The sequence below is a fragment of the Macaca mulatta genome, chromosome 20, assembly GCF_049350105.2.
Source record: "Macaca mulatta isolate MMU2019108-1 chromosome 20, T2T-MMU8v2.0, whole genome shotgun sequence".
Classification (NCBI taxonomy): domain Eukaryota; kingdom Metazoa; phylum Chordata; class Mammalia; order Primates; family Cercopithecidae; genus Macaca; species Macaca mulatta.
This window is the reverse complement of record NC_133425.1, coordinates 64,120,748-64,147,030: the sequence shown is the minus strand read 5'-3', so window position 1 is coordinate 64,147,030 and position 26,283 is coordinate 64,120,748. Positions and strand designations below refer to the sequence as shown.

Here is a 26,283-nt window from a genome sequence, read left to right as displayed (position 1 = left end):
AGTATGACACCAAAACCTGTCCAAGAGAGTGCTTTCTCTCTGATGGCTATTTCCCTTAGTAATACAGACATAAAAAAGTGATCATTTGGGCTAGACGCGGTGGCTCACACCTGTAATCCCAGCACTTTGGGAGGCCGAGGCAGGTGGATCACTTGAGGTCAGGAGTTTGAGACCAGCCTGCCCAACATGGTGAAACCCCGTCTCTACTAAAAATCAAAACTAGCCGGACGAGGTGGACATGCCTGTAATCCCAGCTACTTGGGAGGCTGAGGCAGGAGCATCGTTTCAACTTAGGAGGTGGAGGTTGCAGTGAGCTGAGATTGCACTCCAGCCTGGGCAACAAGAGCAAAACTCTGTCTCAAAAAAAAAAAAAAAAAAAAAGAGAGATCAACTGTATTTTGAAAAACTTATGTATTGTAACCAAGTGAAATTTTTTCCCAGCATTATGTATAAGAGTAAAAATTTCAGAAACAACCTAAATGTTCTGTGAGAAACGGCTAAATAAATTTTGGTACATTCATACAAAGCAATATAATACAGTCATTAAAACTGATTTGATTTTAAACAACAAAAAAAGAATCCTCATAAAACTTAAATGAAATTTAAAATATGCTAAAAATGTTTAAGGGGAAAAACATGCATAACGAGAAAAAGAAATTCATCAGAACAAATACAGAGGTCCTAGGGAAGAGGGATCATAAATGACTTTTTTCTATTAAAAAGTCTAGATTATTAAGCAATTAATACCCAGAATATATACAGAACTCCTAAAAATCCAACAAAAAACCATTCAAAAATGGGCCAGGAACTTGCATAAACATTTCTCCAAAGAAGATATACAAAGATGTTCAAAATCACTAATTATTAGAGAATGCAAATCAAAACTACAATGAGATATCACCTCACACAAGCTAGGATGGCTACTATCAAGACAAAACAGAAAATAACAAGTGTTGGCGGGATGTGGAGAAATTGGAACCCTTTGTGCACTGTCGTTACGAATGTAAAAAGGTACAGCTGCTATGGAAACAGTATGGTGGCTCCAGGAAAAAATTACCATATGACCCCGCAATTTCTCTCTGGGTATACAACCAAAAGAATTGAAAGTAGGGACTCAAAGAGATATTTGTACCCCCACGTTCAACAGTTCAATGCCTCATGTTCATGTTCAGTGCTATAGCAGCATTATTCACAACAGTTAAACATGGAAACAATCCAAGTGTCCATCAACAGATGAATGGATAAGCAAAATGGAATTGTATTTAGCCTTAGAAAGGCTTTTATGTTAGAGCATTGTATTCAGCCTTTAAAAGAAAGAAAATTCTGATATATGCTATGACTTAGATGAATCTTGAAGACATTATAATAAATGAAATAAGCCAGCCACAAAAAGATACATACTGTATGATTCTGGCCAGATGTGGTGGCTCACGCCTGTAATCCCAGCATTTTGGGAGGCTGAGGCGGGCAGATCACTTGAGGTCAGGAGTTCAAGACCAGCCTGGCCAACATGATGAATCCCCGGCTCTACTAAAAACACAAAAATTAGCTGGGCGTGGGGGCGCATGACTGTAGTCCCAGCTGTCAGGAGGCTGAGACAGAACTGCTTGAACCTAGGAGGCTGAGGTTGCAGTGAGCCGAGATTGCGCCACCACACTCCAGCCTGGGTGACAGAGCGAGACTCCGTCTTAATAAAAAACAAAACAAAACAAAACAAAACATACTGTTTGATTCCACTTATATGAGATAGAGTGGTCAAAATCATAGAGATAGGAAGCAAAATGGCAGTTGCAGGGACTGGAAGAAAGAATGAAGGGTTATTGTTTAATGGATTATAGAGTTTTCAGTTTTACAAGATGAAGAGTTTTGAAGATGGATAGTGGTGATGACTGCACTACATATGAATGTATTTAACACCACTGAACTGTATACTTAAAATTAGTTAAGATTGTCTTATGTATATTTTATCAAAATTTTTAAAAATTGAAAAAGATTATATCAAAGCTAAAAAGTCTCTAATATATATGCTCACATATATACTTTATTTATATACTTTATTTATTTATACAGTAAGATATACTTTATTTATTTGTTTTGAGACAGAGTCTTGCTGCGTCTCCCAGGCTGGAGTGCAGTGGCGCAATCTCGGCTCACTGCAACCTCCACCTCCCGGGCTCAAGCGATTCTCATGTCTCAGCCTCCCAAGTAGCTGGGATTACAGGCGTGTGCCGCCCCACCCAGCTAATTTTTGTATTTTTAGTAGAGATGGGGTTTCACTATGTGGCCCAGCTGGTCTTGAACTCCTGGGCTCATGCAATTTGCCCGCCTTAGCATCCCAAAGTGCAGGGATTATAGGTGTGAGCCACTGTACCCGGCCATAAGATATACTTTAATAAAAGTAATACAACACGGAAAAGTAAGGAAAATAATCTTATTTTTGAAACAGGTTTTTTTTTTTTTTTTTGAGACAGAGTCTTGCTCTGTCGCCCAGGCTGGAGTGCGGTGGCACGATCTTGGCTCACTGAAAGCTCCGACTCCCGGGTTCACGCCATTCTCCTGCCTCAGCCTCCCGAGTAGCTGGGACTACAGGCGCCTGCCACCACGCCCGGCTAATTTTTTTGTATTTTTAGTAGAGACGGAGTTTCACCCTCTTGGCCAGGATGGTCTCGATCTCCGGACCTCGTGATCTGCCCGCCTCGGCCTCCCAAAGTGCTGGGATTACAGACGTGAGCCACCACGCCTGGCCTGAAACAGTTCTAAGAGGAACAGGTTTTGACATCCTAACATCCAAAAGACAAATTTTTAAAAACTGTTCAGTGCAAATCATATTATTTCATGTAATCATTTTATCGGAAAATAAAATGGGGTCATTGTGACTGAGAAATATAATTTGTGCTATCTTAGGAGCAGAAAGTATAAAATTGCTGCTTCGACTTAAGTGGTTATGAATGATCATGTTACCTCGTGTTTAGTCTGGGCAAGGGGTTGAAGGGAGGAGTCAAATGGCCTTACTCGAAAGGAGCACAAAGCCTGGTACAGAGAAGGCTGGGTAAATGCACCACTCCATTCCATGTAAGAACAGTATTATAATAGGTGTGCATGGGCCGGGCGCGGTGGCTCACACCTGTAATCCCAGCACTTTGGGAGGCCAAGGCGGACAGATCAAGAGGTCAGGAGATTGAGACCATCCTGGCTAACACGGTGAAACTCCTTCTCTACTAAAAATACAAAAAATTAGCTGGCCGTGGTGGCACGTGCCTGTAGTTCCAGCTACTCGGGAGGCTGAGGCAGGAGAATCGCTTGAACCCGGGAGGCAGAGATTGCAGTGAGCTGAAATCACACCACTGCACTCCAGCCTGTGTGACAGAGTGAGACTCCGTCTCAAAAAAAAAAAAAAAAAAAAAAGGTGTTCACAGGTGTTATGGGCACACATAGGAGCAGTACCTAACCTTACACAGGGGAAGGTGCAATCTGTGCTAAGGCTTAGAGACCACCTCCTGCTAGCTCAGGTCGAAGCTGAGAAGGGGAACCTCTGGACAGATGGAGCTCAGACATCCTTAACCACAAACATGCTGACCTGATTCAGCAAGTGGTCTGGTTTCCCCTGGTGGCCCCAGGAGCATCTTATCTGAGTTTGGGTGACCTAAGCCAGGTTTTGCTGGGTCTGTTCACCCTGATGATCTATCCAGAGCTTTTGGGATCCAGAGTCAACAGAGACCAGGCTATGACCCCTCCTCCCCATTTCCTCTCTATCAAGGAAATCTCTTCTCTAACATGAAGAGATCTGGTCTCCATATGTAGCATTTTTCTTATAAAACTTCCCTCATTTTTCTTTCTGTGTTTTTTTTTTTTTTTTTTTTTTGAGATGGGATCTCTCTCTGCTGCCCAGGCTGGAGTGCAGTAGTGCAATCATAGCTCACTGTAGCCTCAAACTCCTGAGCTTAAGTGATCCTCCCACCTCAGCCTCCCAAGTGGCTGGCACTATAGGTGTGTGTGCCACTACACCTAGCTTAAAACTTCTCTCATTTCTTATTGTTCTGGTGGCTTCAAATTTAAGAATGGCAAATGCCTTTTTTGTTTCCTAACTAAAAATGTAGTACACGTGTGATGAAAAAAAGGCAAGCCAATGCGGTGGCTCACACCTGTGATCCCAGCATTTTGGGAGGCTGAGGCGGGTGGATCACTTGAGGTCAGGAGTTTGAGACCAGTCTGGCCAACATAGTGAAACCCCATCTCTAGTAAAAATACAAAAAATGAGTTGGGTGTGGTGGCGCACACCTGTAATCCCAGCTACTTGGGAGGCTGAGACAGGAGAATTGCTTGAACCCGGAAGGCAGAGGTTGCAGTGAGATGAGACTGCACTACTGTACTCCAGCCCGGGTGACAGAGCGAAACTCCATCACCCCCCTAAAAAAAGGGGCAGGCCAGACGCCGTGGCGCATGCCTAAAATCTCAGCACTTTGGGAGGCTGAGGCGGGCAGACCACGAGGTCAGGAGATCGAGACCATCCTGGTCAACATGGTGAAACCCCATCTCTACTAAAAACACAAAAATTAGCTGGGCATGGTGGCACATGCCTGTAATCCCAGTTACTCGGGAGGCGGAGACAGGAAAATCGCTTGAACCAGGGAGTTGGAGGTTGCGGTGAGTCAAGACCACGCCACTGCACTCCAGCCTGGCGACGGAGCAAGACTCCATCTCAAAAAAAAAAAAAAAAAAAGAAAAGAAAGAAAAGCAAATGAGGATGCATAATGTTTACATAGACATTGCTACTAAAGATCCTATAGATACATAGCTATATCTATGTAAACATTCTAAATGGGTATCCCGGCTCCTCCATCTCTGCTCCCAGTCCCACCCTGCTTCAGATGGAGCCAGTTCAGGAATTTGCTAACTATGCTCAGGGGAAAGGTCCCACTCATCAAAACACCTCTCCAAAGGAACTATTATCAAATATAATATCAAACTTTTTCTCCTAGGATTCATCATTCATGGCAATCTTTAAAAAAATCTAAGAAGTCGTATTAGTTCCCTGCCCCAAATCATCAGCTCAAGCTACACTGGCCTCTTTGCTACTCCTTGAATACACCAGACACACACCCTGCTGCTAGGCTGTTCCCTCTGCCCAGAGCATTCTTCCTCTAGACATTAACTCCCTCATCTCCTTCAAGTCTGCTCAGATGTCACCATCTCAACAAGGATAAGGCTTACCCTGACCACATCATTTTAAATTGCACCCCTACTACAAAACCCCCACCTCCCCACTCAATCGCCCTTACCTTTCTCTACCTTTTTTCCCTTTTGAGATACTACTGCCTTCTAGGATACCATACAATTTACTTATTTACTGAATTCTTGTCTGCCCTCTTTAGAATGTAAGCTCCTTGAGAGCAAAGTCCTTTCTAATTTTGTTCACTGAAGTATCCCAACTGCCTAGAAAAGTGCCTGACACATCACAGGGCTCAATGACTATCTGGTGAATGAGCAGATGAATGAATGATGAATGAACGAATGAGTTACAAGGCCAAAAAGAACAAGTCCAAACTCCTTCCATTCTCCTCTACCCACTGCCAGCAGCCCATAGCTGATGTTACACAGAACAATGCTTTAACGAACATGCACCCCCCCATCTTCTTGCCTCCCAACTTGCCTGATTCACCAAGTCAATCAACTCTACCCTCTCCCTTCTGTTTTTTAGGTTTTGTTTTGTTTTGTTTTTTGAGATGGAGTCTCACTCTGTCACCCAGGCTGGAAGGCAGTGGCGGGATCTCAGTTCATCGCAAACTCTACCTCCCAGGTTCAAGTGATTCTCCTGCCTCAGCCTCCCTAGTAGCTGGGACTACAGGCGCCCATCATCATGCCTGGGTAATTTTTGTATTTTTAATGAAGACAGAGTTTCACCATGTTGGCCAGGCTGGTCTTGAACTCCTGACCTCAAGTGATCTGCCTGCCTCGGCCTCCCAAAGTACTGGCATTACAGACCCCTTTTGTTTTCACCTGCGTAGACTCTGCTCCTATTCAAAGGTGAAAACTGCACTGACTTCTTCCCACTGGCAGAACGTCCTGGCCCCTCTCTTAACTCCAAGCAGCCTCTGGACCTCTGTAACAACATGTGACACCAGCTCTCTTGTGCTCTACTTCTGCAGGAGACTGTCTGCTCCCACTAAATCAACTTCACAGTTAAGCAGTCACAGGACTCATTACTCATCTTTGCATTCCCCTGAGGGCCATGCTCAGAAAAGGGGAACCACTGCTAAAGGGAAATTTCTGCCTGAAAAGCCCCATTTAGGACCAGTATTCTGTCCGTCCTTCATCCCTGGTTATCATCTGCAGCCTGAGTTAGATAACCCACGTGGACATCATCAGGCCATTCAATGAGAATGCAACTGAGCCAGGGTGTTCGGGAAACATAGCTTTAAAAGTAAAGTTTACAGTGGTCCTTAAAATTCACTGCTCAGAACATGAATCCACTTTCACCACTAAAAAGGTATCCTCCCACTATAGAAAAGACCGAAGTCCCTGATGAGGTGTTAAGTCATCTAATTCTCACAATCCTATGGAGGACACTTTGCATGTAAAAGGGATAATGATCATGATGTGCTCTGGCTCTCCTCAAACCAAGTAACTGTCTTGTTTTAGTATTGTCAGGTGTCTTACTCCTTAAGGCTCATCCCTGTAAAACAGAAACATATAATAAGAAGTAAATATAAATATATTTATTCGAAAAGGCAGGCCGGGCCTGGTGGCTCAAGCCTGTAATCCCAGAACTTTAGGAGGTCAGGAGATCAAGACCAACCGGGCCAACATGGTGAAACACCATCTCTACTAAAAATACAAAAATTAGCTGGGTATGGTGGCATGTGCCTAGCTGTGGTGGCTCACACCTGTAATCTCAACACTTTGAGAGGCTGAAGTGAGCAGATCACTTGAGCTTAGGAGTTCAAGACCAGCCTGGCAAAACCCCATCTTTACAAAAAATACAAAAATTAGGCCAGGTGTGGTGGTTCACACCTGTAATCCCAGCACCTTGGGAGGCTGACGTGGGCAGATCAATTGAGGTCAGGAGTTTGAGACCAGCCTGGCCAACACGGTAAAACCAACTCTACTAAAATACAAAAAAGTTAGCTGGGTGTGGTGGTGCACACCTGTAATCCCAGCTACTAGGGAGGCTGAGGCAGCAGAATCACTTGAACCCAGGAGGTGGAGTTTGCAGTGAGCCGAGATCAAGCCACTGCACTTCAGCCTGGACAACAGAATGAGACTCTGTCTCAAAAAATAAAATAAAATAAACAAAAAATACAAAAATTAGCCAGGCATGGTGATGTGCACCATGGCAGAGGTTGCAGTGAGCCAAGATCATGCCACTGTACTCCACACTGGGTGACAGAGACCCTGCCTGTCTCACAAAACAAACAAACAAACAAAAAAATAGCATGATGTATTGTATGCTTAATTTACTATAAACTGCTTTTAAAGGACATTACTAAGTTGCTATTTTTATCTTTTTACTTTTCAATTTTTTGTTTTTTTGCAGAGAAAGGGTCTACGTTGCCCAGGCTGGTCTCAAACTCCTGGGCTTAAACTAAGATCCTACTGCTTCAGCTTCCCAAAGTGCTGGAATTACAGGTGTGAGCCACTGTACCTGGCAACTTGGTATTTTTATTTGGATTGATCTTGATGTCTCACACACCTAACAACTACAGTCTATCATTGTTCCTTAATTCTAAAGAGCGTGTAGATTCAAAGATACAGATATTATCTGGATCTTGGTGTATTTTCACCAATATGTAAATCAATAGATAACCTTAGAGTTGTGATGCTTCTAGAAAATGTCCCCTCTGCCACAAGAATAAATGGGTTCACGAATCAGCCTCGCACTAATTAAGGTGAAAGCTGGACTTCTGCGCGGGGGCGGGGGGAGTGGTATGCTCTATGACATTTTTGTTAAAGCAGAAAAGGACACAAAAAGCTCTGGGAGAATCAACCCTGGTTTTGTTTTTGGTTGTTTTTTTATTTTGTTTTTGCCTCCTTGCCCAAGAAAGCCCATCTCCAGCCTCGTCCTAGACATGTTCTAACCAGGCTTCTACGGCCCCTTACGGACACTCTATGGGCCCTGGGTCAGAAGCTGGGGCTCCTCTCTCCTCACTTGCCGACAGTCACTTCCTCCTCTACAGTGTTCCATCCTGTCACCTCACTCTCCATTCCTTATTGACAAGAGTTCAAAAAATTGGCGTGACATTCAGGACTCTCAAAACTGACACTTCCCAACGCATCCAATCTCAACTCCTCCCATAAGATCACACCACACTGGCCCCCTCTACCCCACGGAGCAGCCTCCCCTTTGGGAATCTAGCTCCCCAAAGCCTGGGGAGCAAGGCTAGGAGGCTCCGATCGAGCCAAGCAAGCAAGGGAGTCGCCAGGAGGAGAACAATGACTGCTCCAAACACCCCCGGGAGATGTGATGGATGGATGGGATGCCCAGGAGGTTAGGAACGCGTTGCTCACCTGGGGCGTGGCCGTCGGAGGCCTCGGGGCCATTCCTGCCTCGCCAGGGCCCGGCTCCGGGGCAGGAGCTGGGGAGAGAGGACAGGGCCCACTCACCCCGCCGCAACACCAACCCCACCCCACTCCGCCCCGCCTCCGCCCCTAAACCACATCTCCAGCGGAGACGGTGGCGAGGACGGCGGAACCAGCCCGGGCCTGCCGCTCCCCATCCCCGAAATGAAAGGCTCGGCGGCCTCCCGGACACCCCCCTCCGGCCACGCCCAGTCCCCTTCGCAGGGTGGTGGGCGAGGCCCGGCTGACACCCGCCAAACCCAGGAGGGGTGCCGCCCAGACCCGCGCACTCGGAATCACCGCCTCTGGGGGGCTCCGGATTTCGCGACCTCCGGCCCACCCAGAGCCTCGGGCAGCTCCTCCCGCCCCCGCCGCAGGCTTGGTTATCTCCAATTCCGATCTGCTGAGGGGCTGCCTAAAGGGGCCTCAGCCGCACCGGGGTCGGACAATGGCCGCAGCGGCAGGGCAGAGCCGGAAATGCGCCTGCGCACGCGGAGCCTCCCTCCCGCAACCCCGGGGCCTCGCCGGGCGCGCGAACTACGCTTCCCAGAGGCCCGCGCGCGCGCGGGCCCCGCCTAGGCGGCCTCAGAAGACGCATTAGGGACCCCTGCGAGGGCCAAGGGAGGCGGCCGGAGTGGCTCGAGTGTGCATGTGTCCGTGTATTCCACAGTCACTGTGCGCCTCCTCTGTGCAAGGGGCTTGTTACTAGCCGAGGGATCGGCCGGGAAAGACCCTGGTTTCGGGGAGCAAGCGTACGCCCCGTGGGGCGAGGCTGAAAATAAAAACGCAAACATAATGTCAGGTCTTGACTTCAGCTCTAAGAGTGACACACGAAGGGCGTGAGACAGCGTCAGAGGGTGGGGCATTTGCATCTTCATCAAAAGGCAATTTTCCATTTCTCGTTTCAGAGAAAAGAGAAACTTCGGACTTCGGATAAATCCGTGGCCTCCTGAACAGTGTGCCAACGCAGACCGACTGCCGTGTTACTTCATTACTCAGTAGTCCCTTGCGCAGGATTTTGTGTTTGGGACAGGCCAATAGTGATGGAAATTTTCTTTCTTTTCTCTTCCTTTCTTTCCTTTCTCTCTCTCTTTTTTTTTTCTCTCTCTCTCTCTCTCTCTTTCTTTTCAGATGGAGTTTCGCTCTTGTTGCCCAGGCTGGACTGTAACAGCGCGATTTTGGCTCACCGCAACCTCCGCCTCCCGGGTTCAAGCGATTCTCCCACCTCAGCCTCCCGAGTAGCTGGGATTACAGGCATGCGATGCGCCACCACGCCCGTTTAATTTTGTATTTTTTAGAGACGGGGTTTCTCCATGTTGGTCATGCTGGTCTCAAACTCCTAACCTAAGGTGATCTGCCTGCCTCGGCCTCCCAAAGTGCTGGGATTACAGGCGTGGGCAACCGCGCCCGGCCGGATGGAAATTTTCAGCACAAAGATAGGTCAACTTTTAGATACAGCCATTAGGTTTATGTAATTATGTGTTATATATCACAGACATTCAGTCTACATTTCCTAGATTTCAGCTTGATTTCTTAACATTAGAGCATCGCATACCAACATGGTAGAAAATGACTGAAACAAAATGTTCCTGATGTCACACTGCTTTATCAAAAATATGAACATTCAAAAATAAATGCTTTATGCCAGGTGCGGTGGCTCAAGCCTGTAATCCCAGCACTTTGGGAGGCTGAGGCAGGTGGATCACCTGAGGTCAGGAGTTTGAGACCAGCCTGACCAACATGGAGATACCTTGTCTCTACTAAAAATACAAAAGTAGCCGGGCATCGTGGCGTATGCCTGTAATCCCAGCTACTCAGGAGGCTGAGGCAGGAGAATCGCTTGAATCCGGGAGGCAGAGGTAGTGGTGAGTCGAGACTGCACCATTGGACTCTAGCCTGGGCAACAAGAGCAAAACTTCATCTCAAAAAAACAAAACCAAAACAAAACAAAAGGAAGAAAATTTCCATTACTGTTGGCTTGTCCCAAACACAAAATCCTGCGCAAGGGGCTACCAAGTAATGAAATAATATGTCAATTGCACAGGGAGGCTGAGGAGGGAGGAGCCCAGGAATTAAAAGACCAGCTTCGGCAACATGGCAAAACCCGTCTCTACAGAAAATACAAACATTAACTGGTTGCAATAGTGTGCGCTTGTCAAGTCCCAGCTACTTGGGAGGTTGAGGTGGGAAGATCGTTTGAACCTGGGAAGCAGAGGTTGTGGTGGGTTGTGATTTCACCACAGCACTCTGGCCTGGGTGACAAAGCGAGACTCTGTCTCAAAAAATATATATATATAAAAATTAATGAGTGCTTTCTATCACTGCTTTGTGAATAAAGTGCTCTGGAATTAGCAGAAGGCATAATTCAGAAGTATGAATTAGAGTGGACCGGGAGGCCTGAGGCAAGTGACTTAGTAGCTGCAACTAAGGCAACTGCAGGCTGGGCACGGTGGCTCACGCCTGTAATCCTAGCACTTTGGGAGGCTGAGGGGGACGGATCACCTGAGGTCAGAGTTTGAGACCAGCCTGGCCAACATGGTGAAACCCCATCTCTACTAAAAATACAAAAATTAGCAGGGTGTGGTGGCATGCACCTGTAGTCCCAGCTACTTGGGAGGATGTAGCAGGAGAATCACTTGAACCCCAGAGGTGTAGGTTGCAGTGAGCCAAGACTGCACCAGTATACTCCAACCTGGGTAAGAGATGGAGACTGTCTCAAAAACAAACAAACAAACAAACCACCACTACCACCACCAACAAAAAAACCAACTGCAGGTGCACAAGGGGAAAAGAATTCCAGGCTGAAGAAACTGAAGGTGCAAAAGCTCTCAGATGGGAACAAGCTTGGTGTGCTTAGGAACAGATAGATGCCTAATGTAGCTTAGCAGAGTGAGGGATAAGAGAGTGAGCAGAGCAGAGGTAGGGCAGGTAGACTGGGGCTTGATGGAGCAAGGCTTTGGAGGTTGTGATGAGGGGTGTGGATTTTACTTTGTGTGATGAGAGTCACTGGCTTAGTAACAGCAGTGGAATCACTATGAGAGAATAAGAGGAATTTTTCCTATTGTCCCAGAATTGGTAACCAGGACTCAGAATTGAGGATTAAGTTCTATATTCTAAGGAAAGATGAAAACATTTCAGGTGAGAACCTCTCAGGTCTTATCAAAGGAAGCTGGGTGCTGAATTCTGAATTTGCTCTGTTACTATTAACCATTGACTCAATGCCACCCTTCTTTCCCAGGCTATCTAAGAGTATGATGGGAAAGAAAAGAAAAAGTCCCTACCCAGGCATGGTGGCCTGTAATTCCCACACTTTGGGAGGCTGAGGAGGGAGGATCGCTTGAGCCTAGGAGTTCCAGACCATCCTGGGCAACATAGTGAGACCTTGTTTCTATAATGGTAATAATAATAATAATAATGCCAGGTGTGGTGGCACACCAGTAGTCCCCGGCTACTGGGGAGCCTGAGGTGGGAGGATCACCTTGAGCTAGAAGAGGGTGAGGATGCAGTGAGCTGAGATCGTGCCACTGTACTCCAGCTTGGGTGACAGAGCAAGACCCTCTCTCAAAAGAAAGAAAAAGAATTCCTCAGATGAGCAAGCCTTCTACCTAGTGCGGAAGGCAGCGTTCATCCCCACTCCCACCTGCAAGATGAATGTGAGAAAGAGCACTCAAACACTGAGCCTACCCAGGAGAGGGGGAGGTTTTAAAAACTGCCCCGCTACCTCCCAGAGAAAAGGGAAAGAGAACAACGCTGTTTGTAAGGAGAGCAACCTAAATTTCTACTGTTTGTGTAGAAAGTACATGTACTGGAAAATAATTGGGCTTTAGCCCCCAGGGGAGAGGTGTGCAGTTCACAATGGTAAGAGGCTGTGGAATTAACTGGGTGTGAGAAGAAGCTCACACCCAGCTGGAGAATGAAGGCAGCTGAAGCAGAGCTGGGTGTTTCAAGTCAGGTATCTACTGGTTTCCTCTAAGGAACTCACAGATGCACTCCTGCTTCTAAGAGTGTGGCTCAGCAACCTTAATGCTGGATAAAACATTTTAAAAATCTTTTAAAATGTATTGATAAGCTAGAAAATTGGTAAGGAATACAGAGAAGCCCAAACCCAAACAAAACGAGTAACTTAGAGTAGTAGGCAGAACATAGAATGCTAGCTTTCACCTGGGAATCATTTGCCAAATGAGGCAAACTTGAGCTTTGTTTTTCTTTCTTTTTTTCCCCTTCAGTCTCCATAGAGACTGTCAAAAATTAAATTGCCAATGTCTAGTATAGTTCACGTCATTATGGCAGTGTGTTGGGAAAAGTTTTCAATTAGCAGTAATTGTGCCTCGGATAAACCCCATTTTTACGATACTGCCATTGCACAAAGCTAAGAGCTTTGTTTTTCATAGTCCTGTAGGCACAAGAGCCAAGTGACAAAACCCAGACCCCATCCAAAGTAGGATATCTAATAGAAGACACTCCCCACCACCCAATGAAAATTAGGACTCCATAGATGAATACTCCCATGGTAGAGACTGCAAGGTAAATTACCTGTTTCAAACTTTCACAATGAGTAGGGGGATTGGTGGAGGTGGTTGGTGGATATCTTTCCTGAGAATTTGTAACCAAAGCTGGTTCCTATGTGGAATTACAACCTGTATTCACAGTCCCTGGGTTGTTCAAAAAACTGCAAGCTGAGAATGTAGTTTAAATTGGTTCTCGGCTAACAGTGCTTCCAGGCATCTGGCAGAATCAAACATAAATCCAATCTGGGAGAACTTACCTCCAGTCCAGGCTTCAAAGGACTTCCTCAAATGTAATCCCAAGAAATATGAGCTCACAGTCATGAATCACAAACACAAAGCACATGCAGAAAACATGGAACCATGAATGACAGTAGAAAAAATAGTATAATATTCATAACAACCTCAAATATAGGGAGTTGTCAGTGTCAGACACAAAATTTATAATACTATGTCTAATATGTTTCAAAAATTAATTTTATTTCATTTTTATTTGTTTATTTATTTTTTGAGACAGAGTCTCCCTCTGTCACCCAGGCTGGAGTGCAGTGGCATGATCTCGGCTCACTGCAAGCTCCGCTTCCCAATGGGTTCACACCATTCTCCTGCCTCAGCCTCCCGAGTAGCTGGGACTACAGGCACCTGCCACCAAGCCAGGCTAATTTTTTGTATTTTTAGTAGAGATGGGGTTTCACTGTGTTAGCCAGGATGGTCTCAATCTCCTGACCTCGTGATCTGCCTGCCTCGGCCTCCCAAAGTGCTGGGATTACAGGCATGAGCCACCGTGCCCAGTCGTCAAAAATTTATTTTAATAGACTAAAGTAGGGGTTGGACATATGAATAAAGAACAAGAATCCAAAATCTTAAGAACCAAATAGAATTTTAAAAATGACCAGGCGTGGTGGCTCACACCTGTAATCCTAGCACTTCAAGAGGCCGAGGCGGGTGGATCATGAGGTCAGGAGCTCAAGACCATCCTGGCGAATACAGTGAAACCCTGTCTCTACTAAAAATACAAAACACTGGCTGGGCGTGGTGGCATGTGCCTGTAGTCCCAGCTACTCGGGAGGCTGAGGCGAGAGAATCACTTGAACCCGGGAGGCAGAGGTTGCAGTGAGCCTAGATCACGCCATTGCACTCCAGCCTGGGCTGCACAGCAAGACACTGTCTCAAAAAGAAAAAAAGAAAGAAAATCTTTAAGTTAAAAATGTAATGCACAGGGTTAACCATAGATTAGACATAGCCAAAGAGAAAATTAGTGAACAGAAGGTCGATCTGAGGAAATTACCCACAAATGGACAAGGAGATGAAAAAAAGTTTAAAAAAGGCAGAGAGCTATAACACATCTAATCTGGGTTCCAGAAGAAGAAAAGAAGAGAATCGAGGCAATATTTGAAAAAGATAAAGGGTGAAAATTTCCAGAACTGATGAAAGATATAAATTTAAAGATTCTGGAATCCTGACACTCCAAGCCAGATAAACAAAAATAAATTTACACTGAGACACATCATAGTGAAACTGTAGAACATCAAAGAAGATCTTTAAAATGCAAGAGAGAAAAAACATATTACCTTTGAAGGAATGAAAATTAGAAGATGGATAGCTGAGTGTGATGGCTCCCAGCTACTTGGGAGGCTGAGGCAGGAGGATGGCTTGAACCTGGGAGATGGAGGTTGCAGTAAGCTGAGATTGCACCATTGCACTCCAGCCTGGGCAACAGAGCAAGACTCTGTCTCAAAACAACAACAAAAAAGGAGAATTAGAAGATGGTAACAATGGAAGACAGCTGGAATTATATCTTCATGAATGAGGATTAAATAGAGGGATTTTTTGAAAAACAAAAAACAATGTCATCAACAGAGACTTATTAAAGTTGGGTGTGTTTCAAATGGAAGGAAAATGATTCCACATGAAAAGTCATATATAGACAATGAAACAGCGAACAAAGAAAATGGTAAATCTATGTGTAAATCTAAATTAAAATTGACTATATAAAACTATTGATTATGTCTTGTGGGTTTAAAAAAAGATGAAACTAAAATCCAGGTCAACAGAAGAAAATCAAGGTGCTCCTGATGAGAGATTAAAGGTTCTAAGGTTATTATATTGTTTTGGAGGATAAAGAGGGACTTCAGTGGGTTGACTATATGTCACAAAAGTCCCTATGGCCTCTTGGTCTCTCATTTTCTCTTAATGTCAGCATTTGTTTCTTTTCCTCCTTTATGAAGACCTCACAGCCAGTCAACTGAACTTTCTTCCTACCAGGGCTCTTGATTCTTTTATCCCCACCTTGTGCTGAAACTGACCTACAAAATCCAGTATCATGCCAGTTGAAAACTGCTGGGAAAATGAGCCTGTTGACAATTTTTTTACCCATTTTCAAGCCCACTTCTCCACTTCACCTCCAGTCTTAGAGACAGACGTTCCTTTACTGATTTGGAGAACAGTGCTCTCTCTCGGGGTCCTTGGTCCCCAATCCCTTCTAATCTATCATCCATATTTCTTCTACATCTCACATTTTGTTTTTTCTTTGGTCTTTTTCCATCAGACTTATAACCATGCTTAAATCTCTCCCTTCTGAGAGTCAGATACACACACACACACACACACACACACACACACACACACACACACACAGATTTCTTGTCCCCAGATGTCTCTCAGCTGCCACTCTTCTTTACCCCTACCCATTTCATCTGAACTTCTAGAAAAAGTATACCATCTTGTGAAGACCAAGTCCTCATTTCCCATTCATGCGTTGTTTGACTGTTGTTTGGCTCCTACCTTCACCTTACTCTGATACTGATTTTGCCAACGTGACCAGTGATTAGCTAGTTGATGACTTGAATAGACATCAGGCAGATTTTATCTTATGCTATCTGGCACTTATCTCCCTGAAACTCTTTCCTCCACTGGCTGCTAATACTGCCTTTTCTGGAGCTCCTAGAATTTCTCTACATTCCACCTTTGCCCCACTCCACCCATTTTTTTTTTTTTTTTTTTGAGACGGAGTTTCATTCTTGTTGCCCAGTCTGGAGTGCAATGTTGCAATCTCAGCTCAATGCAACCTCCACCTCCTGGGTTCCAGCGATTCTCCTGCCTCAGCCTCCTGAGTAGCTGGGATTACAGGCGCCAACCACCACGCCCAGCTAATTTTTGTATTTTTAGTAGAGACGGGGTTTCACCATGTTAGCCAGGCTGGTCTTGAACTCCTAGACTCAGGCAATCCACCCATCTTGGCCTCCCAAAGTGCTGGGATTACAGGCGTGAGCCACCACGCCAGGCGCTTTCTTTTTCTAACACCTTTATTGAGATATAAATCATGTATTATAGAGCTCACAGTTTAAAGTGTACAATTCAGTAGTTTTTATACAACCATCACTACAATCTAATTCTAGAACATTTTCATCATCCCCAAAAGAAAACTTATGCCCATTAGTAGCCATTCCATAATCCTACCCTGCCACCTTGCAGTCCTAGGCAACCACTGTTCTACTTTTTCTCTATATAGTTTGCCTATTCTGGACATTTCACATTGCAGGCATGCAGTATGTATTTGTTTGTATGTGTATGATTGGCTTCTTTCACTTATCGTGTCAGAGGCATGTGACCCAGAGCAACTCCATTTTAAATAAGAGCTGGGTAAAATGAGGCTGAGACCTACTGGGCTACATTCCCAGAGGGTTAAGCTATTCTAAGTCACAGAATGACATAGGAGGTTGGCACAAGATACAGGTCATAAAGACCTTGCTGATAAAACAAGTTGCAGTAAAGAAGCCAGCTAAAACCCACCAAAACCAAGATGGCGACAAGAGTGACCTCTGGTTGTCCTCACTGCTATACTCCTAAAAGCGCCATGACAGTTTACAAATGCTATGACAACATCAGGAAGTTACCCTAAATGGTCTAAAAAGGGGAGGCATAAATAATCCACCCGTTGTTTAGTAGATCATCAAGAAATAACCATTAACATGGGCAACCAGCAGCCCTCTGTCTATGGAGTAGCTATTCTTTTATTTCTTTACTTTCTTTTTTTTTTTTTTTTTGAGACGGAGTCTCGCTGTGTCTCCCAGGCTGGAGTGCAGTGGCGTGATCTCGGCTCACTGCAAGCTCCGCCTCCCGGGTTCACGCCATTCTCCCGCCTCAGCCTCCCAAGTAGCTGAGACTACAGGCGCCCGCCACCACGCCCGGCTAGTTTTTTTTTGTATTTTTAGTAGAGACGGGGTTTCACCATGTTAGCCAGGATAGTCTCGATCTCCTGACCTCGTGATCCACCCGCCTCGGCCTCCCAAAGTGCTGGGATTACAGGCTTGAGCCACCGCGCCCGGCCATTTCTTTACTTTCTTAATAAACTTGCTTTTGCTTTGCACTATGGACCTCGCCCTAAATTCTTTCTTGCGAGAGAGCCAAGAGCCCTCTCTTGGGGTGTGGATAGTGACCGCTTTCCTATAATAGTAGTGCTTCTGAGGTTCACCCATGTTGTAGCCCATATCAGCAACGCAATCCTTTGTATTGCTGAATAATATATGATTATATGGATATATCACATTCTGTCTAGTCATTCATCAGTTGGTGGGCATTTGGGTTGTTTACACTTTTGGCCTTATTGAACTCCAACTCGGGCTCAAGTGACCCGCCCGCCCCGCCTCCCAGGTGCTAGGATTACAGGCGTGAGCCATCGCACCGGGTCTCAAAGATTATTATTTATAAAACCTGGAGTTGCTATGGGAGAGGGGACCAACTGGATATTTTGGAGGGTGAAGCTCTCCCCATTCACAGAGGTCTAGTGGTTGGCTCGGCTTTCTGCACAGACGGAGACACATACAGAAAACACACACTCGGGGGAATTCATCGGCTCCTGCGCACAGTTCCAAAGCGCCACCCCAACCAGAACCACCCCTAAGCCCTCAACCCAGCGCACCAAGGTCCCAGGTGCACCAGAAGTGTAGTCTGACTCATGCAGGTCCGCTGACTGCTGCTGGGGAGGGGGCCCCGCCCAGGCTCTACGTCCTGCGCCTTGGGGAAGGGGCCGAGCACCTGAGGAATGGGGGTTGGTCGGCAGTGAGTCCCAGAGCAACGACGCGCGCCCCTCGACTGCGGCCCCGGGTTCGAGGCACTGCCCCCTCCTCTCCGCTCCAGGTCCGCGCTCGGGGCTGGGGGAGGGGGCGCAGGGAGGGAAGCGGCGGGCTAGTTGCAGAGGAAGCGCAGCTTTGCCTCGCCCAGCACCTGCCGCAGGGGGTCTGGAAGCCCTTGTCGTCGGGTTGCGAGGCGCAGAAGTCCCCAAGTGCTAAGAGCCCGCAGCCATTTTCTCCCGCGGGTCCTCATCTCCTTGTAGGCCGCCCAGCCACCAGCGGGAAGGGGAGGGCGGGGACGTGCCTCCTAGCCAATCAGGAACCACATAGTTCGGCGTGCTGTCTCCATGACAACGGCCTGGGGTTCCGCTAGCTCCTCTGGGTTCTGCTAGCTACTCAAGAGTTCGAAGGCAGGAAAGACCTACTCGCACGTTCACCGGAAACCGGGAACGCAGGGGCGGGACCAGAGAGACTGGCAGAGGTCTCCAGGTGCCCGAGTGGTACCCCAAAACCTCTTCAAACCCCGCGTCCGGTGGGCAAGAGGGCGCTCCTGGGCTTGGAGGGCGGAGGATGAGGCATTCAGCGGGACCTAGTCCCATCCCAGCCTGGGAGAGCATCAGGGACCCGTCGTTAATATCAAATGCCTTCCTTGTTGCCTGTTCTAGCTTTCATATCCACGAGAACCCCATTCTCCATGATGTGCTTATTTCACGTTGCATGTCTGTATCAAAACCTCTCATAGACCCCATAAATATATACACCTGCTGTGTACCTACAAAAAACAAAAAACAAAAACATCCACGAGGGACCGGGCTTGGTGGCTCACACCTGTAATCACAACACTTTGAGAGGCCGAGGCGGGGGAATCGCTTGAGCCCAGGAGTTTGAGACCAGTCTGGGGAACATAGTGAGACTCTCCCGCCCCACCCCTGTCTCTACAACAACAACAACAAAACAAAAACAAAAGCAAACAAAAATTAGCCAGGTGTGGTGGCCCAGCTACTTGTGAGGCTGGGGCAGGAGTATCGCTTGAGTCCAGGAGATCGAGGGTGCAGTGAGCTATGGTCAGAGCGAGACCCTGTCTCTAAAAAAAAACAACAAAAACAAAAAAAAACCCAAAAAACAAAAAACAAAAGAAAACAAAACATTAACATTCACGTGGATTGGACCTCCAGTTCCTCCCTCGGCCCGGAGTGGGTCTCCCCCATAACACAAGAATATCCAACTTTCGGTAACTTAAAACGTTCATTAAAGTGCCCCACCCTCTGGTTTCCATGAAAACCGTGAGAAGAGATGGGACCCGGCGAACGTAGCCAGATCTGCTTCTGTTAAGCCAGAGAACCTGCGATTCCCAGAGCAACAGGGAACCCGGGTGCCCTGACGGGAAAACAGGGCTGAACCGCTAAGTGGGGCCTGGGTAGCTTCTGACCTCCTCTGCGGGGTCTGAGGACGAGATGCGCGCCCACTCACTTTCGACCTCGAGAAAGCGTGTCCCAGCACCCCGGCTACCTTTCCTCTACTGACACCAGGCACCTGCTTTGCCTCGACTTTCTCGGGCGTGCATCTCAAAACTGCTGGGCTCGAGCGCCACCTGCCGTCCTCTGCGACGCAATACTGCTCTAAAGCCAACCGCATAGCAGCAATACCGGCAGGGGACCGGGCGAGGCACTTCACCTGCGTTATCTCAACTGAATTTAACAACCTGTGAGGTAGATATTCTCATCCCCGTTTGACACCTGGGGTAACAGGTTCAGAGAATTTAAGAAACTTGCCAAGCCCACTCTGACACCAAGTGTCACCCAGGATCCAAGAAGCCGCTGTCCTCAGAGCTGTATACCTTCCCATGTCACAGTTGAGCCTCTGTATTCAAGGGCCCTCCAGGGTCCCTTCTGGCCTGCCTCTGACTCTGTAGGCTCAGCATCGTTCTTCTCCAGGGCTTTCTGCCCCTCTGTGGTTGAGAGACTGGATGGCGCTGGTCTGATGACCAACACCGTCTGTGCAAGCCACCACACCGGAACCTGAACTGCATTACAAAATAGTTTTTTTGGGTTTTTTTTTGAGACGGAGTCTTGCTCTGTCGCCCAGGCTGGAGTGCAGTGGCGCAATCTCGACTCACTGCAACCTCCGCCTCCTGGGTTCACGCCATTCTCCTGCCTCAGCCTCCCAAGTAGCTGGGACTATAGGCGCTCGCCACTACGCCCGGCTAATTTTTTGTATTCTTTAGTAGAGACGGGGTTTTACCGTGTTAGCCAGGATGGTCTCGATCTCCCGACCTCGTAATCCGCCCGCCTTGGCCTCCTAAAGTGCTGGGATTACAGGCTTGAGCCACCGCGCCCGGCCTGAAAATTGTTTTCTTATAACCAATAGATTTAGGAACTAATTTTCTATTAATCAATATGTACGTTTACCTATTTTATATGTTGTAATGGGATCTCTCCCCTACCCCACCCAGCATCCCTTCCCTCATCTCTCAGTAAGAGCACCCTCTTCCTTTAGGGGCAGTTCTTCCTCCTCCTCTATGAAGTTCTGGTGATGGGGGCAATCACAGACTCCATGTGACCCAAAGCAGGCCAATCAGATGCTTCCCTCTGGATGTTTTATGTAGATGCTCTATAGAAGGAAGCCTTTCCCCCTAGATTGCAGCAGAGCTGTGAGGACTGGAAGCCATTACACAGACAGGAGTCCAGAGTGCAGGCTGAGAGAGACAGAAGGGAGGAAGAGATGAGGGATGGGAGAGGAGATGGGAGAGGGAGATGGGAGGAGGGAAGGGAGAGGAGGCGACAGAGAGAGAGAGAGAGAGAGAGAGGAGTTCTTTTTGTGCCAGTCCCAAGTTAGCTGGCCCTGCGTGCAGCTCTAGCCCTGCTAGTTTGACAGTTTAATTATACGCACCAATAGTTTCTTCCTGTTTTGTTTTGTCCTATGCTAGTTTAAAATGGGTTCTCTGGCCCGGCGTGGTGGCTCACATCTGTAATCCTAGCACTTTGGGAGGCCGAGGCGGGTGGATCACCTGAGGTCAGGAGTTAAGAGACCAGCCTGGCCAACATGGTGAAACCCCATCTCTACTAAAAATACAAAAAATTAGCCGGACGTGGTGGTGTGCCCCTGTAATCCCAACTACTCAGGAGGCTGAGGCAGGGGAATCGCTTTGAGAGGCGGAGGCTGCAGTGAGCCGAGATTGTGCCACTGTACTCCAGCCTGTGTGACAGAGGGAGACTGTGTCTTAAATAAATAAATAAATAAATAAAGTCAATAAATAAATAAATAAAGTGGGTTCTTTGCTGCAACCAGAGTCCTAGATAATATTCCATGACACTAGCCACCCCCAAACTCAAAATGTTCAAAATAGAATAAAGCTAGTACAGATTTTGTTACACTTTTGATTTTGAGTTAATGATAGACTCACAAGAAGTGCAAAAGTAGAACGAAGAGGTCCCGTGTACCCATCACCCAGTTTCCTTCCATGGTGGCACCTTACATAGGACATTCTCAAAATCAGGAAATTTATATTGGCACAACATATTTATCTAAAGACCTTACTTGGATTTTTACCTGCTTTGCATATTTTTTTATGTCTTTGTTTATAATTCTATGGCACCTTATCATATGTATATATTAATAGAACCATTGTAAATTTAAGATACAAAACTCCTATTACCACAGAGAGACTCCCTTTGGTCTACTCTCTTTTTTTTTTTTTTTTTTTTTTTGAGATGGAGTCTTGCCCTGTCGCCCAGGCTGGAGTGCAATGGTGCAATCTTGGCTCACTGCAACCTCTGCCTCCCAGGTTCAAGCGAGTCCCCTGCCTCACCTCCCAAATAGGTTGGACTACAGGTGCACGCCACCACGTCTGGCTAATTTTTTGTGTTTTAGTAGAGACGGGGTTTCACCATGTTGGCCAAGATGGTCTCGATCTCTTGACCTTGTGATTTGCCCACCTCAGCCTCCCAAAGTGCTGGGATTACAGGCGTGAGCCACCGTGTCCAGCCTGGGCTACTCTCTTATGGTGATACCCTTTCTAGCTCCTTCTCTAATCCATGACAACCACTGATCTATTCTCCATCTCTACACTTTAAAAATCTCTATTACTTTTAAATGTTATACAAAGGAAATCATGCAGTATATGAGCATTTGAGATTGTATTTACTTTTTACTCAGAATAACGCTCTTGAAATCCATCCAAGCCATCATGCGTATTAATAATTGATTCCCTTTTATTGCTGAAGACTATGCTATTGTATGGAATACAATTGCATTGTATGGAAAACTGTACCACAGTTTGTCATTCGTTCAATCTAATTAAAGTTTCTTATTCAGATATATGTTGGGGAGGGCAGATAACAAAAAAAAACCCGGGCACTCAGTCCCCCAGACCCACACAGTGAGCTGTGAGCATCTGGGGCCTTGTCACAGACACCCTGTGGTGACATCTGATAGGTCTGATCTTAGTCAGGTTACTGACACCTCCACAAGCCCCAGAAAATGACTTTCAGTTCAACAAAAGTTCACCAAGCACCTAGTAGCCCCAGCTGTCTGAGTTCCTCTGGTGTTCTACCACCCTGGACCAATCTGAAGGGCTCTACAAACTCTTTATTTTTTATATATTTTCATTTATATAGAAATGGGGTCTCGTTATGTTGCCCAGGCTTGTCTTGAACTCCTGGGCTCAAGTGATCCTCCGGCCTCTGCCTCCCAAAGTGCTGGGATTACAGGCATGAGTTGCTGTGCCCAACCTTCCACACACTCTTGATTAATCTCAACCGGGGTGACTCAGGCCAGAACCAAGTGGTGTCATCTCAAGGCGATGTAGTCCCTCCAGGTAACAAGGGTCAGCAGTCAGGAGACCTCACACTGGGCTCCAGTTCAGCCACCTGGCTCTCCCAGAGAGGCCCTGCTCAGGCCAGTCACTTGTCCCTTTGTCAGTTGATGGATGGGCCCCAGGAGTACCCTAGTGAGCGGTGAAGCCAGCTGGACTTCCTGGGTCCAGTGGGGACTTGGAGAACTTTTCTGTCTTACAAGAGGATTGTAAAACACACCAATCAGCACTCTGTAGCTAGGAAGGGGATTGGAAAATGCACCAATCAGTGCTCTGTAGCTAGCAAGAGGATTGTAAAATGCACCAATCAGTACTCTCTAAAATGCACCAATCAGCGCTCTGTAAAATGCACCAATCAGCAGAGTCCTAAAAGTAGCCAATCACAAGGAGGATTGAGAAAAGAGCACTCTGATAGGACAAAAACAGAACATGGGAGAAGACAAATAAGGGACTAAAAGCTGGCCACCCCCTTCAGCCAGCAGCAGTGGTCCCCTTCAACACCATGGAAACTTTGTCCTTTTGCTCTTAACAATAAAGCTTGCTACTGCTCACTCTTTGGGTCCATGGCATCCTTAAGAGCTGTAACACTCACTGTGAAGGTCTGCGGCTCCGTTCTTGAAGTCAGCCAGACCATAAACCCATCAGCAGGAACCAACTCCGGACACCCTAGCATCCCATGTTGGCCCTCACCCTGTGGCCTGGTCTCTTTTACCCCAGGCTTTCCTCATGGACTTGAAGTCATGAATGTCCACCCAGGCAAGGCTTTCCCCAGATACCTCTGTATCCCCAGGACAAGGATATTCAATGACCCTGGGATGTGGCTGGTTGTGGGAAGGGAACTGATCCCACATAGCCATTCAAGATACAGATGGCATCTGAGGGTTTTTGCAGCCAAGCAGAGGACTGTGCTTAGAGACAAGAAAGTGGACAAGGCCGGGCATGGTGGCTTATGTCTGTAATCCCAGCACTTTGAGAAGCCAAGGCGTGCAGATCGCTGAGGCCAGGAGTTCGAGACAAGCCTGGCCAACATGGCGAAAACCCATCTCTACTAAAAATACAAAAAAATAGCCTGCGCTTGTAATCCCAGCACTCTGGGAGGCTGAGGTGGGCGGATCACGAGGTCAGGAGATCGAGACCATCGTGGCTAACATGGTGAAACCCCGTCTTTACTAAAAATACAAAAAATTAGCCGGGCGTGGTGGCGGGCGCCTGTAGTCCCATCTACTCTGGAGGCTGAGGCAGGAGAATGGAGTGAACCTGGGAGGCGGAGCTTGCAGTGAGCCAGGATAGCGCCACTGCACTGCAGCCTGGGTGACAGAGCGAGACTCCGTCTCAAAAAAAAAAAAAAAAAAAAAAAATAGCCTGGTCCAGTGGCTGTTCGAAATCATGCCACTGCACTCCAGCCTGGGCAACAGAGCAAGACTCCATCGCAAAAAAGAAAGAAAGAAAGTGGACAAAATGAGCCAAGGACAGGATAGAAAAGGAGGGCAGAGAAAGAGTGAGGGACTAGAAATTAAACAAAATTGGGCCAGGTGCAGTGGCTTATGCTTGTAATCCCAGCACTTTGGGAGGCCGAGGCGGGCAGATTGCTTGAGCCCAGGAGTTTGAGATAAACCTGGCCAATATGGTGAAACCCTATCTCTACTAAAACTACAAAAATTAGCCAGGCCTCATGGTATGCACCTGTAGTCCCAGTTACTTGGGAGGCTGAGGCACAAGAATCACTTGAACCTGGGAGGCAGAGGTTGCAGTGAGCTGAGATCGCACCAGTGCACTCCAGCCTGGGCCACAGAGTGAGACCTTGTCTCCAAACAATAAAAATAAATTAAAAATTAAACAAGATTATTCTTATGCTATATTTATTGAATTATGTTTGTATCTGAATTTATTTATTTATTTCAGGTGGAGTCTTGCTCTGTCGCCAGGCTGGAGTGCAGTGGTGTGATGTGAGCTCACTGCAACCTCCGCTTCCCGGGTTCAATCGATTCCTCTGTCTCAGCCTCCCGAGTAGCTGGGGTTACAGGTGCCCACCACCACAGCTGGCTAATTTTTGTATTTTTAGTAAAGGTGGGGTTTCATCATGTCGGCCAGGTTGGTCTCGAACTCCTGACTTCAAGTAATCCGCCCACCTTGACCTCCCAAAGTGCTGGGATTACAGGCATGAGCCACTGCACCTGTCCTTGTATCTGAATTTTTAAATAAACTTGCAAATTAATTAACTTGCAAATATTATAGCTGAGGTAGTTTTTGTTCACGGCTAATGTCCTCCAACATTACAATCAGATACATGAATCCAAGAACCTGGGTTAGATTGTCCTGAGGCTGGGCCTGCCAGGGGCCCAGTTACAGGGACATTTGACAGTCAAGCAGGTTCTGCCCGTAAGAGGAGCTTATTCACTCGTGTGCCAGGGAATGTGCTGAATTAACTGAGCTAAGCTCATGACATAAAAGCTTTACTTTATTTATTTATTTATTTAGAGACGGAGTTTTGCTCTTTCACCCAGGTTGGAGTGAAGTGATTCAATCTCAGCTCACTGCAACCTCTGCCTTTTGCTTTCTAGCGATTTTCCTGCCTCAGCCTCCCAAGTAGCTGGAATTACAGGTGCCCACCACCACGCCCAGCTAATTTTTGTATTTTTAGTAGAGATGGGGTTTCACCATGTTGGCCAGGCTGATCTCAAACTCCTGACCTCATGATCCACCCGCCTCGGCCTCCCAAAGTGTAGGACCACAGAAGGCTTTGCTTTATTATAGAGAGTAATGGGTTTTGAGAAGAACTAAGATATCTCCTTCATTGTGTAGATGAAACTAAAGCCCAGAGAGAGAAAGACACTAGTTGGAGGAGGAAGAATGTGGTGTAGGAAGGAAAAGATGCCTGTCATCTGCTGGAGGGATTCTTAAGTTACACTGTAGCATTATGTCTTTTTAAATTCAGGTAAAAACTTATGCTTAAAACTATTTAAATTCAAAAGTGGTAATTTAAAAAATAGAATGTCGAGTGAAGTGGCTTGAACCTTTAATCCCAGCACTTTGGGAAGCTGAGTCCGGAGGATCACATGAAGTCAGGAGTTCAAGACCAGCCTGGGCAACAAAGCGAGATCCTGTCTCTACAAAAATACAAAAATTAGCTGGGCATGGTAGCGTGAGCCTGTAGTCTCAGCTACAAGAGGAAGGCTAAGGTGAAAGGACAGCTGGAGCCCAGGAGTTTGAGGTTTGAGGCTGCAGTGAGCTGATTGCACCACAGCACTCTAGCCTGGGCAACAGAGTGAGACCCTGTCTCAAAATACTACTACTACTACTACTACTAAAGTGAACACATTGCTTGACTGGGCTTTGC

General features: G+C 46.7%; 1 protein-coding gene, 2 long non-coding RNA genes and 1 other non-coding gene across 38 annotated transcripts in view; 1 reads left to right on the top strand and 3 right to left on the bottom strand.

The window, feature by feature from the left end:
• The window catches only part of ZFP90 (ZFP90 zinc finger protein), a 122,856-nt gene that overhangs the window by 21,824 nt on the left and 74,749 nt on the right, over positions 1-26,283 (bottom strand). For 6 of the 35 annotated variants that reach the window (XM_077984439.1, XM_077984447.1, XM_077984434.1 and 3 more), the window contains exons 1-2: positions 8,847-9,037; positions 8,506-8,573 (exon numbers count right to left, since the gene is read on the bottom strand). Coding sequence is in view for 17 of the 35 variants with exons in the window: in XM_077984452.1 (XP_077840578.1) it covers positions 8,506-8,538 (33 nt within the window). In the remaining 18 variants the exon portion in view is untranslated. Of the gene's footprint in view, positions 1-8,505; positions 8,574-8,838; positions 9,038-14,632; positions 14,791-17,982; positions 18,393-26,283 lie in introns of those variants that run through there. The other 29 variants (XM_077984435.1, XM_077984436.1, XM_077984453.1 and 26 more) reach the window with 13 other exon arrangements.
• On the bottom strand, positions 3,827-7,637 carry LOC144337677 (uncharacterized). Its single transcript, XR_013411091.1, has 3 exons — positions 7,233-7,637; positions 4,859-5,812; positions 3,827-3,964 (listed from the first exon to the last, which is right to left on the bottom strand). It is a non-coding gene; the product is annotated as an uncharacterized LOC144337677 (long non-coding RNA).
• Positions 3,841-7,525, top strand: LOC144337676 (uncharacterized). Its single transcript, XR_013411090.1, has 2 exons — positions 3,841-5,758; positions 7,255-7,525. It is a non-coding gene; the product is annotated as an uncharacterized LOC144337676 (long non-coding RNA).
• On the bottom strand, positions 12,783-12,927 carry LOC114674541 (U4 spliceosomal RNA). The gene has a single exon (XR_003725687.1). It is a non-coding gene; the product is annotated as a U4 spliceosomal RNA (small nuclear RNA).